Source organism: Prinia subflava, chromosome 10 (assembly GCF_021018805.1).
Source record: "Prinia subflava isolate CZ2003 ecotype Zambia chromosome 10, Cam_Psub_1.2, whole genome shotgun sequence".
NCBI lineage: Eukaryota > Metazoa > Chordata > Aves > Passeriformes > Cisticolidae > Prinia > Prinia subflava.
The window spans coordinates 27872519-27884688 of record NC_086256.1 but is presented as its reverse complement, the minus strand read 5'-3'; the positions used below and the strand labels follow the sequence as shown (position 1 = coordinate 27884688).

At 62.2% G+C, this 12170-nt stretch overlaps 1 protein-coding gene across 1 annotated transcript; it reads right to left on the bottom strand.

Moving 5' to 3' along the window:
- Positions 1 to 1261: 1261 nt before the first annotated feature.
- Positions 1262 to 11906, bottom strand: QSOX1 (quiescin sulfhydryl oxidase 1). Its single transcript, XM_063406595.1, has 12 exons — positions 11594 to 11906; positions 9360 to 9460; positions 8012 to 8060; positions 7736 to 7838; positions 6850 to 6940; positions 6461 to 6606; positions 5879 to 6016; positions 5634 to 5763; positions 3553 to 3675; positions 3304 to 3448; positions 2893 to 3072; positions 1262 to 2531 (listed from the first exon to the last, which is right to left on the bottom strand). The coding sequence occupies exons 1-12, from the start codon at positions 11859 to 11861 to the stop codon at positions 1810 to 1812; spliced, it is 2196 nt and encodes a 731-aa protein (XP_063262665.1). The 5' UTR covers positions 11862 to 11906; the 3' UTR covers positions 1262 to 1809.
- Positions 11907 to 12170: the final 264 nt, after the last annotated feature.

Genomic DNA, 12170 nt, shown 5'->3' with positions numbered 1-12170 from the left:
ATCCTGCTAACCCCCTTCCGGCAGCGCCCACCTCCCCAGCCCTAATCCCCCTCTGCCTCCACCTGCTGCACCCCCTGCCCACCCCACCGTGAAATTTTGGGGCTGAGGTGACCACGGGCAGCCCCACATCGCAACCCCTCGGTCGCACTCATGGGAGCAGCTGGCGGGGAAGGGGGTGCACAGGAGGGTTATTGATGCTGGGGGTGAACCCCCCAGGGAAATCACAGAGAAGGAGGCAGCAGGGCCGCAGCGATGAGACCTTCCCCATCCATCACCCGGCGGTGGGCAGGGCCGGAGCGGCCCGGGGGAGCCAGACCCGCTCCGTGCTGGGACGAGGCCGCCGAGCACCCGCTGAAGGGACGTGGCCAAGGCCGAGAGAGGCAGAGGTGACAGGACAGGGGTGCCACCACGCCCGGAGGCGTGACCACGCACAGACATCAATGGAAAGGTGGAGAGAGAGAATTCATTTCACGGGCAGGTGAGGGAGGAAGGGCTGGAGGAGCCGGAGCTCCTGGAGCCAAGGCAGAGCTGGGCGCCCTCCTCTTCATCCAGCCAGCCCTCGCCTCCCACCTGGGCAAAGTGAAGATATCAAGAAAAAGGCTCCAAATCGGATTGACACCCCCCCTCCCCCTTAATAAAGTTTATTATCGGCCGGGCTCTAATCCTTTTAAATCCCCCACGCGGGGGGATGGGCCAGGATTAGGGGAGGGCAGCGTAATCCCAATGAATTTGTTACAGGGGGATTTAGACAGCGCTGGGAGAGCAGATGGCCCCGGCCCTGGCTCTGGAAAACAACCATTTTCCTTAATGATTCCTAACAAGGATAAAAGGGCAGAGAGAATCGGGGACAGGAGCAGGGGCCCACACCACAGAAGTGCTGGTCCCCAGGGATGCTGCCGTGTGTCTCCCTGCTCTGGACCACGGGCATGGGCAGCACTGAACTGCAGCTCCGCAGCTCATGGCAACTTTTTTCCAGCACCCTCCTGGCCCCCACATACCTCCCCTGCCTCCCCCTGCTTGAGGAGAAACCAGGAGCCATCCCAGCCCTGGGGATGTACCAGCTGTATGGGGGCAGCTGCCCAGAGATGCATCATCCCCAGGCAAAAGGCAGCAGAGAACATACAACAGTAATTAAAAATATTGAAAGGATTTTTAAACCAAGTGCTCCTCTCGGGGTGGGGTGGAGACAGGAGCAGGGACATCAGGAATGGGGTGTGGTGTGTCCACGTGGCAGGGACCAGCTGACACAGCAGGGCAGGCATCGGCAAAAATAATTTATTCCACTAAGACAAGCAGAGAACGAACAACAGCATGGGGAGGGGGTGAGGAAAGGTGGGCCACATGTCAAAGAGGGGGGGCACAAAATGCATCTGAACGCATGACTGCTGTCCCCACGCAGCAGTGTTCGCTTTTTGGGGGGCTAAACCTCCACCCTCCTGGCCCCACTAGTGGTTGGACCCCAATGGGCTGCTCTCCAGCACAGGACTGGGCTTCCCAGTTTGAAACCAGCCCAGTTCCAGGGAGCCCCCGAGGGCAGCTGGGTGCCAAAACACAAATGGCAGCTCATGTCCCAGCTCCCACACGCCCATAAACATGGCACTGTGACTCGAGAGGGGGATGCTCTGACACCTCCCTCCTCCCAAAGAGAGCACTCCACCCCATACCCGGGCAAGGCCACTGCCTCGAGCAGGGCGCTCCTGAGGGGGATGTGCCAGACCCCCGCCCGCTGTGGGACAAAACGCCGTCCCAGGGGTGCCCTGCCTCAGCAGCTCAGCCACCCTGGGCAAAGCCCCGGGCCCCCAGCCCCTCTCAGGCCATGGGGAAGCCAGGGCGGCCTTTCCGGGCGCGGGTGCGGAGGCGGAAGAAGGTGTACATGCCCAGGAGGCACATGGACGAGAGGAAGTAGAGGGCCACGCAGAGGCTGATGTCCAGGCGGGAGAAGCCCAATCCGAGCACCCGCAGCCAGGGGCTCCTCCGCAGGCCCTCCGCAGCCTCCTCCTCCTCCCGGAGCAGCACGCCGGGACCCCGCGGGCGCTCCCTGCCCGCCGCGGCGTCGCGGGCCAGGGCCACGGTGTCCCGCTTGCTGATGCGCCGGCGCCGGCCCGCGGCCGCTCGCAGCGCCTGGCTCTTGAAGTGCTGCTCGCTGAAGGAATCCAGGTCCACGATGTCCTCGGCCCCCTCCCGAAACCTGGGGTTCAGCCGCACGATGCTGGGCCGCCGCGGCTCGGGGGAGCCTGGGCGCCCCGGGACTCTCGCCTCTCCCTCCGTCTCCCTTTCCTCCTCTGCTCCTCTCCCCCTCTCCTCTCGCGGGCCCTCCGTGCCCAGCCTGGCCCCTTCCCTGGCCGCGGGGATGGGGTCGGGCTCGGCGTAGTCCATGTAGATGTTGGCCGGCGAGAAGTGGGCCTTGAGGAACGAGACCACGGCCGGCTCCTCCCAGGCGTGCACCCCCCGCTCCTCCTTGTGGCACTGGGGACACAGGTCTGGCGGCGGCCACTGCAGCTTGGGGAACTTGGGGTCCTCCGTGTCACCTCCTGCAGGGACCGCAGCCGGTGAGGGGGTTAGAGGGGACATGTGACACCCCCTCCCCCCCACATAAACACCCCGGAGGATCCAGCAGCTGTGGACAGGGACATTTGGAGGAGCCACCTCGGGAGGAGGGGTCCTCTGAGGGCAAACAGCAGCTTTGAGAAGCTCCCTGTAAGGAGCATGTCCAACTGTATCTCCGGGGCAGTCTGATGCTGCGTGAGCAGCTGCCGTCCCCTGGGACGGGGGACAATGACAGTAGGATGTCTCCACCGCTGCACCCCGCAGCCAGACCCATGGGGAGGAGGGATGATCCTCCACCTCCCCTCCCCTCTTCCCCCCTACTCCCACGGTGGGAGCCCCCCTTACCCGCCAGGCGAGCGTTGACCTCGTTGTGGTGGGCCCAGAGCCAGAGGACGGCCTCCTCCCTGCTGGCCACCCTGTCCATGGACTGGGCCGCCATGGCCTCAAAGTGCTCGGCGCACTCCTGGCAGCCGAAGAAGTGCCGCACGTAGCAGCGCATGGTGCTCAGCACCTCCAGGGGTAACTCTGGGGGAGGCACAGCACGGGGTCAGCCTGGGCCCCCAGGGCCACCACTGCCGTCCCACAGCCCACGCAGCAACCCCACACCCCAACTCTGTCTCCTGCCCCCCATGGAAAGTGCCCCTGGGGGAGATGAAGTGGGGAAAGCCTTTGTCCACATGCAGCATCCCCACCCATGCCAGAGCTCAGCTGGACACTCCCTCCCCGAGCCCCTGCTGCCCCCAGGGACAGCAGTACCTTTGTCAGGGCCGTTCTGGGCAGCCTGGACAGTCAGCAGGTGGAAGATGGTCCAGAGCCCACAGGGGTAGCCACGGAAGTGGCGCTCGCTGCCCTGGCAGCCCACCCAGGTCACGTTGGTGGGGAGCACGGAGGGGTGGGAGGCCTGGTGGACAGACGGACACGGCGTGACGGGGCTGGCAGGCAGTGCCAGCTGGGGGGAAAGGGGCAGGGGTAAGGAGAGCAGGGGGTCCCCCAGGGACATCTTACATCTTTGTTATTCTTCATGGCCTCCTTCAGAACTGTGCGGGGCAGCTCGGGCTCTGTCCAGTTCCTCAGCCAGGCATCCAGGGTCTGCAGGTAGGTCTGCACGGAGGGGCGCCCTGGGAAGTACTGCAGAGGGGAGGGAGGGGTGAGGAAGCACAGATTCCATCCTGGGAGCAACAGGGCAGCCAACAGGCACCCCTGGCTCACCAGCACAGGCACTGGGCAGCACCAGCATCCTCTGCTGGAGAGCAGAGTGGTCCTGGCAAGGTTTTGGTGCCCATGTCCGAGGGGCTGGGGGCTGCAGATTGTCCCCCCCACCACGGGTGGCAGGTCCCCTGTGTGCATGTTCAGGCTCCAAACCCCAGCCCCAACTGAGGGAGGCAAAAAGCCACTCTGTCCGTAAGTCTGGCAAAGCTGATTAGCAGCTGCACTTTAAAACCACTCCTGGGAGAGCAGCAGCCTGGCAGCCCGTGCCACCAACAGACAGACAGACAGAGGGACTGACCTGTGGGGAGGAGGAGGCACCAGCACACAGGAGAAGTGATGGAGAAGTGAAAGGAATGACGAGTTTGCTGAGTCTGAGCTGTTCTTCCTCCCAGGCCCACAGGGAATCCCATGAAAAGACCCAAATTTGCAGGGGAATTATCTGTGACCTGCCAGTTGTGCTGCAAACACAGTGTCCCCCCTCTCCTTGGACAGAAGGCTTTGCTGTGTGATTCCTTGCCTCCAGGAACCCCTTATTTCCACGTTAGGACTTTCCCCCCTCTCCTTTCCTTTAATACCTCTTGGGAATGCAAGAGTTAAGGCTGGGACCTGGTGGCTGAGCTCCCCCAGGCTGAGCCCTGGGCTGGCAATCCTGGGGATGCTGCTCCGTCCTGTGGATGAGCAGGGCAATGGCAGTGCTGGTTCAGCGTCCCCGGGGAAGCACCAGCACCCACCACCCCCTGCTACAGCTCATCGAGGGGAAGGTTTGCAGGAAGAATTAAAAATGGATCAAATGAAACCATTGCTGCTCCCCACCACCCCAGCACTCCTGAACCCATGGGCAGGGAGCTGCTGCCACGGGGATTTATTTCCCTATCTCTGCAGTTCACATTAGAGGGAGAAAGAGCGAGGGAAATGGTTAGAGGCAGGCAGAGGAGCCACATGAAGGTCTGAGGACTTAAGGCACGTGTCTGGAGCTCTTTCCTGGGGGACAGCAGATGGGTTTGGGAGCAGGGGGTGTCTTGCACATCAGTGAGGGCTATGCAAGGTCCAAACTGAGCGTGAGACCCTGGGTGACAAAGGAGGGGGCAAAGAAGGAGGGCATGGCCCCAGTCTGCCAAGTATCCTGGCCTGTAACAGGTATTGGGATGGAGACAGGGCTCCTGCAGGCCCAGTGGAGGAAACAACCAAATGCAGCACGACTCCATCACAGCAGGAAATTAAACTGCCCTGCTGGGGCTGGCTCAAAGCTCTCAGTCACTTCAGCTGTGCCAGGCCCAACATAGAAGAAAAAAGGAGACCTTAAATTAGGCTTGGCTGGAGCCTGACTCAAAGTGGGAGTTCCTTTCCTGGACTATTATCAAAGGAGCCTGCAGAGACTGGCTCCCTGAGCCAAGCATCCAGATCAGAGTGACAAACCCCTGTGACCATCTCTGACACCCCAGCAGGTGACAGCCTCTCTTCTGAAAGGACCTCCTACCTCGACACCTCCTACAAGTGACGATCCCACTGCCACCAAAGCCGGCTACGCACATCTTGTTTGAAACACTCAGCACCCCCTTAGCTCCCACTGGGACTCTGAGCTGGAGACCCACATGGCTGGGGCCTGCCTGACAGCAGCCATGGGATACACCCAGCACCAGGACACGGGCTCACACCTGAGACTGCCACGCTTCCCTGCCCGTGAGCACCGGGACACGGGCTCACACCTGAGACTGCCACGCTTCCCTGCCCGTGAGCACCGGGACACGGGCTCACACCTGAGACTGCCACGCTTCCCTGCCCGTGAGCACCGGGACACAGCGGCCCGCACTGTGTGTTTGTTAAACACACAAAGGGAGGCACAGGCAGCTCCTGTCCCAACACCCAGAGCTCCTCACCTTCACCAGCGTGGCCACGTAGCACTTGAGGGCGGCCAGCTGTGCTCCCGACAGCGAGGAGGCCCGGGCGGCCTCCACCCGCAGCGAGTAGTGCAGCGCGGACTCCAGGTCGGCCATGTACAGCTTGGAGCTGGGGAGGGCAGCGCAACACGGGGCCGGGTCAGCCTGGTACTGCTCACCCCGGGTGTCCCCGGGGGCCAGCCCCGCGCCCAGCCCCGGTTCGCCAGCAGGGGGAGGGGTCTGACCGGTCGGCTCGCAGGGGCTGGGACACGCGGTCCGTCTCGTTGGAGGCGCTGGCCGTGATGTTGAGCTTGTAGGAGCCGCGGGTGATGCCTGTGAGCGTGCGCAGGTAGTAGGTGTAGAAGGAGCGTGCCTCTATGTGCCTGCCAGGAAGGAAGGAGAAGCTCTAAGTCTCTCTTCCCTCCCAAACCTGACCCCAAGGAAGGAAGCAATGGAGATGAGGGCTTAGCCAAATGGTTCAGGGCTGGGCGGGGAGTGTGGGGTGCTCCGTACTCTCCACCTGCCTCAGCAGTGGGTAGCCTTACACCTACACAGAATCCTGGAGCAGAGCTGAGCCCCGGGTAGCCATATCATGCCCCCTCCAGGCAGGTGTGGGAAGGGAATGGCTCAGTCACAAGGATTTTCCCTTCTTCCAGCTCCAACCAGGGCTGGCAGTGCGGTTCAGTGCCCACCCGCAGCCTCCCCTGCTCAGCCACCGTCTCCTTCCTAATGCACCTTTCCACAAGTACAACGGAGCCCCGAGAGAGGGGGCACAATTCTGGGACCCCAGCAGCACCCCCAGAGCCTCCCCGCCGTGCCCCACTCACACGGGCAGGCGGGAGAAGGAGCCGTTGCGGAAGAGCAGGTATCCAGAGGGGAAGGAAGTGACGCCGAACTTCTCCACGAGCTCCTCCTCGCTGCTCAGCACCCTCCTCACCGCAATGTTCTCGTACTGCAGCATGTCCAGGGCCACCTGCAAGCCCCAGGGTCAGACAGGGGGGCAGAGGGATTCCCCAGCCCTGCCAGGGAGGCAGCAGAGCTGTTCAGTGCCCTGTGTAACATTTGCCCTGGCTAAGCTGTGTGCCAGCCGGGCAGGGAGGCTTCCTGGAGAGAGCTGCCCCACCAAAAGCACCCAGGAGTTATCAGGGACATCTGATATCAGGCACCAGGGACATGGGCTCCAAGAGAGATGGGGGATAAATGCAGCTGTGCCCACCTCTCTGCCCACGAAGGAGCTGCTCTTCTCGAAGATGAGTGCCAAGTACTGGTCCTTGTTCCTCTGGAAGAAGGTGCGAATCTCCTCGGCGCTGTGAGAGACAGGAGGACGGCAGCAGGGCCTCGGCATCAGCAGGATGCTCTGCCCTCCCCCTCACAAGGAGCTCGACCCTTGCCTGCTGGGATTTGGCAGGGAATGCTGGTGCAGGGATACACTCAGCCCCACTGTGCAGGCAATTCCTCCTGAGGTTTCCAGCCTCTGAAGTTTCCAGCCTAGTTTTCTGCTCTGGTTCACAGGCTTTGAGAAAACCCACTGGGCTTGGCCAAGGAGACAAAAAACAAAGCGCAGGCAGGGCAGGAGGGAGCTGCACGCTCACCCAGGGGAAAAAACAGCAATGAACTTGAACCAGGGCTGGGTTTTTTTGGCTAAGACACAGAGGCACCAGAGTACCTGAGGCATGTGCCTGGCTCGACCATTGCTTTGGGAAATCCAAAGGCTCCTTTTCAGTACAATGGAGCAACTGCTTGCATCCACCAAGAACAAAATACCAACAAAATTGTACAGAATCAAGAAAACCCCTCTTCAGGACAGGAAAAAGCTTCTAACACAGCCTCACTCAGCACGGCATGACAATGCCATGTCCCAAAGAATGTGGGGCCCAGGAATTTCTTGCTCTAAATTAGGTTGATGAGTTAGGAGTCTGTTAGGAGATGTGACAATATGGCCCAATTCATGTGGGCCATGGAAACAGCTCAGCCAGGTCATCTGTGTCTCCCTGGGATGTGGGTGATGCAGTAGCTGCTCCTTGCCCATTTTGGGTTCAGGATTTCCCCAGAAACCTGCTCTCCATGGGACAGAGGCCATCCCAGCCTCCTGCTGCCCCTACCTTGCTGGCTCCAGCGGAGGACAGGCGGGTGGCCAGGCATCCTGGCTCTGCTCAAGGTTGGTGATGATGGCGTGGCGCAGCTCCTCGACAGTGGCACTGGGATCTGCAGGGGGACAGGACACCAAGGGGTCAGTCCTGGGGAAGCCAATCCCAGAGGCTGAGCCAAGGGAAGCTGCTTGGATCCCCAGAGCTCCCTGATACTGCAGTGTATGGGAGGTGTGGGCAGCAGGGCCATTTACACCCACGGTAGAAAACCCCATGGCTTGGAATACTCACTGGTAATCCTTATCCCATCCTCTGCCTTCTTGCTAAAAGCTCTGAAGAACTGAAAGGGAAAAAAAAACACAAGGGGAAACCGGAGTGAGCGTTTGGAGTGGGACAGGAGGCAGTGCAACCCAGCAGTCTGAGGGTCCCTGTAGACTAGCTCTGCCTTCAGCTTCCCCACAACACCTCAGCATACTAACTGGCCTCAGCCAGCACAGAGGGAGCTCCCAGCCATGGGAGCATCATTTGGGGCAAACCCAGAGGGGAGGGATGCAGGGATGGGCTGGGAGCCATGTCCAGCCAAGGGCTGAGCACTGGCAGGCAGGTTCACTAAACAGGTGTCTCCAGGGAGGCAGCTGGAACCTTCCCAGCCCTGCAAACCAGAGTTCCTGCTCCAGAGCTCTGACAAAGCAGGAAAAGGGGGGTTTTCCCACTCCTGACCTCCCACAGTGGCTCCAGTACCCAGGGCAGAGCTAGAGCAGCAACACCAGGTTGCATCAGCCAGGTGTTTGCTTTGCAGGCTGGGCTGGGAGCTGAGGTTGTTTGCAAAAGGTGCTTGGCAGGGAGACAGGATGTGAAGCGAGTGACGTCTTGGCACAGCCACATCAGCACACCTCCCTGTCCCAGGAGATGTTTCTATCAGTGTCCCCGGGCAGTGGGCGCTCACTGAGACCCCAGGGCAGGGCTGGGGCCAGGCCAACCTGCCTGGAAAACCCCAAATGTGCCCCCACCTGGAGCTGAGCCTGTAAGCTGGGACTGCGGGCATGTCTGATAAAACCCTCGTCCCTACCCATTCCATCTCAAGGCAATCCTGTTTTTAACTGATGGCTGTGGCACCTGGACTGCTTTGGCTTCACTGCTTGTGTTGGAGCAAGGCTCTTTGCAGCGGGAAGCTCTGCAGAAGTGTGTTGACACAGCTAAAGGGCTGGGCTCAGGCCCAGGAGGAGGGATGGCTCCTTGCCAGCCACCACAGGAGGCTCCCGGGAGTTGCAACCTCCCGCAGCATCCCCGTGTCCTCCTCCAAAACCTGCGACTTCTCTCTGCCCTCAAATAGCCTTTCTTACGCATTTCCAACCCAGGATTCAGACTCTCCTTCATCCTAGCAGAGATCCAGCCCCTATGTTTCACCACAAAACACCATTTTGGTTTCACCCCCTTGTTGCTCCATCGCCCAGCAGTTGCACTGGCTGCAGCCACGACACTGCATTGTTTTGGGGAAGGGTGAAACAGCTTCAGCCTGCAAAGCCCCAAGGGGAGCATTTTGGTGCAATACCCCTGTCAGTCCGATTGAGCAAGAGAGGACAGGCCAAAAGGCACAGCACAGTGAAATCCAGCAAGTCTCCGGCGCAGGCAGCCTCACCTTCATGGTGGGGAATCCGGTTATCCCGAAATCGGAGCACACTTGCTGGTTGTCCTCGTCGGCACAGTCGATGGCCGCCAGGATCACTGCAGGCCTCCACTCTGCGGGGACAGAGGCTGAGGTCAGCACAGCTCAGCAGCCCCAAAACCCTCCCTCCTCCCCAGAGTGCTTGTGAAGACAGGAGGGATCTCCTGCTGTGCCAGCGGCAGAGATCCTGCTGTCCCAAAATCCCTGCCTGCCCCTCACAGGACAGCGGCCGATGCTTTGCAAACGCGAACGCCCAGGGCTGTGGTCTGTACTGGTGTGTGGTGCCCTACTTTCCGGGCAGCAGGAGCACAGGGAGAGCCGTGTGAGGCGGGAGGAGGCTTTGCACGCCCTGCTCTGCCACTGCCGGAGCACAGGCAGCTCTGCCCGACACTGCCTGCCCGGCTGGTTCTGCCTGTCCAGCCTCTGCCCCAGCTCCCAGGAAGAAGACACCAGGAGAAGGGGAGGGATGGCTAGCCAGAGCTGGGGAAGAGCAAGGAACCAGTTTGTCTCACCCCAGACGTAAGGCATAGCTGATAACCAAGAGGTAAGAACCCCAAACCAGCAGCCAGGCCAGGGTGCTGCAGCAGAGTCTGCTCAGGTTTGGAGCACCCACTCCCCATTCGTGACTCCCCATGGAAGACCAGCAGGCCCCCGGGGTAAAACAGATGAACAAAAGGGGCACGGAGACATTTTAAGCAGCAGCCTCTGAAAAACAGCCAGAAAATGGAGAATAAAGCTCTGAAATGGCTTCTTTTTAGTGTAAAGGACACAAGCTGGAGAGCACCCTGCCTATCCTTAGAGTGGGACAGGGAGGGACATGGTGCTGGCACGCAGATGGAGCCCATGCTGCCCTAGACAGGGACGTGCTGGAGGCAGGGACACACTGTCCCGTGTCTCAGGTGACAGCACAGGTGAGCTGCTTCCCACTGCCCTGGCTCTCGTGGCACAGGAGGGCTGGTGATGAGCCCTGCTGCAGGGAGCCAGGCACGTTCCTATACTCATCTGCACGTGGTGCCCGCAGGTCACCCTAGCATCCTCCCAGTCCAGCCCATTCCTACGAAAATCCACGCGTGGGAACGGCAGCGAGGATGCTGAGCAGCACAGGGGCGGCTCCCCGCACACCACCCGCGCTCCGGCCTCCGGAGCAGGGAGCCCTGGGGGTGCCCTCTTTTGGAGAGGGGCCAGGAGAGCCGGCATTGCCCCGCGGCGCCGGGCACGCACCCCATTCCTCACATCCTGCCCGCTGGCGAGCTCTGACGGCATCCCCAGGGAGGGACGGCATCCCCTCGGAGGGACGGGATGCCCGGCCGGCCCTGACTCATGCGGCAGCCGCCGCGCTGTATCAATTAGAGCAATAACAGGGAGAAGCCGCGCACCCCGGGGTGCCGCGGAGGCAGGGTGAGTCCCGGCAGGACGAGGGGCCCAGCAGCGGGTCCCCAGCAGGGCTGGCACCCGCCAGGCCGGGCATCAAGGTCAAAGCCGGGAACAAAGCAGCTGGGATCAGTGCCCGGCACCCTGCCATCCCTATCCCTGCGGGCACCGACGAGAGTGGGGCTGGGGGAAAGCCTGGGGGGCAGCGGGACCCCCCATGCCTCGGGCAAGCTCAGCCTGAGCTTCCCCCTGCCAAAGGGGCTCCAGGGATGCTGCTAAGCCAGGCCTGGATATCGGGGAGGGGGGGAACCAGGACACCGGGGGGAGCTGGGCCTTGCCACCAGGCTGACGTTCCAGAGAGGCTGGGGCTGGGTCGCAGGGGGGTTTGGGGAGCTGGAGAGGGCAGGGCAGAGCGCACTGAGGGATGGCGCAGGGAAGGACACAGAGAGGATGTCAGGATGCTCACGGGGACCAGGACGCAGAGCCCGGGATGCCGGGAGGATTTAACAGTGCGGGAGGAGAGGAGGAGGAAGAGGAGGGCGACGGGGCAAGGACGCAGGAGGGACTGAAGGATGCTCTCGATCTTGGGAGAAGCGGGACCCCCTGCGCAGGGGCACAGGGAGGAGGAGTTAGGGGTGCTGATGGGCGAACAGAGAAAGATGCAGGGGGAATTCAAGAGTGAGGCAGCAGAGACACTGGGTGCTGACAGAGGAGAACAGAGACAGGGATAAGGGATGGGGGGTAACAAGGTCAAGGGCACAGGGAAGGATCGGGGAGCCGCTGGGGCGGGCAGGAGGGGATGAGGAGGAGAGGGGCCAGCGGGGCCGGGGACTCACCGCGGATGTCGTGGGCCAGGGCCCGCCATGTGGGCGCGAAGTGGATGCAGTGCCCGCACCAGGAGGCGAAGAACTCGACGGCCCAGGCGCTGCTGGAGCCCAGCAGCCGCCTCTCCGCCCCCGGCCCCAGCAGCTCCAGGGGATCAGCGGCCGTGTAGAGACGGCCGGGCCGCACCGCGGGCACCCGGAGCAGCAGGAAAAGCAGCAGGAGCGGCGGGACAGCCGCCGGCCCCCCGCGGCCCCCGGCCCGCGCCCGCCGCCGCCACATCGCCCGCCAGGCCCGGCGCCGCCCGGAGCCGCCTTTAGCGCCCGGAGCCGCCCGTAGCGCCGCCCCCGGGGCGGGGCCGGGGCGGGCCGGGGCGGGGAGCGCCCACAGCGAGCACGGAGCCCCCACAGCGAGCCCCGAGCCCCGCACACAGCCCCCGCACACAGCCCTCACCCACCGCGGGGAGCCTGCGGCAGGCCGCCGGCACCGCCTCGGCCCGGTACTGCCCTCCGCCCCCCCCCGCTGCAGTGTCACCCGTCCGTGAGGGGACAAATAGCATAAAATGGTACTGATAAAGTGAGGACTGCCCAG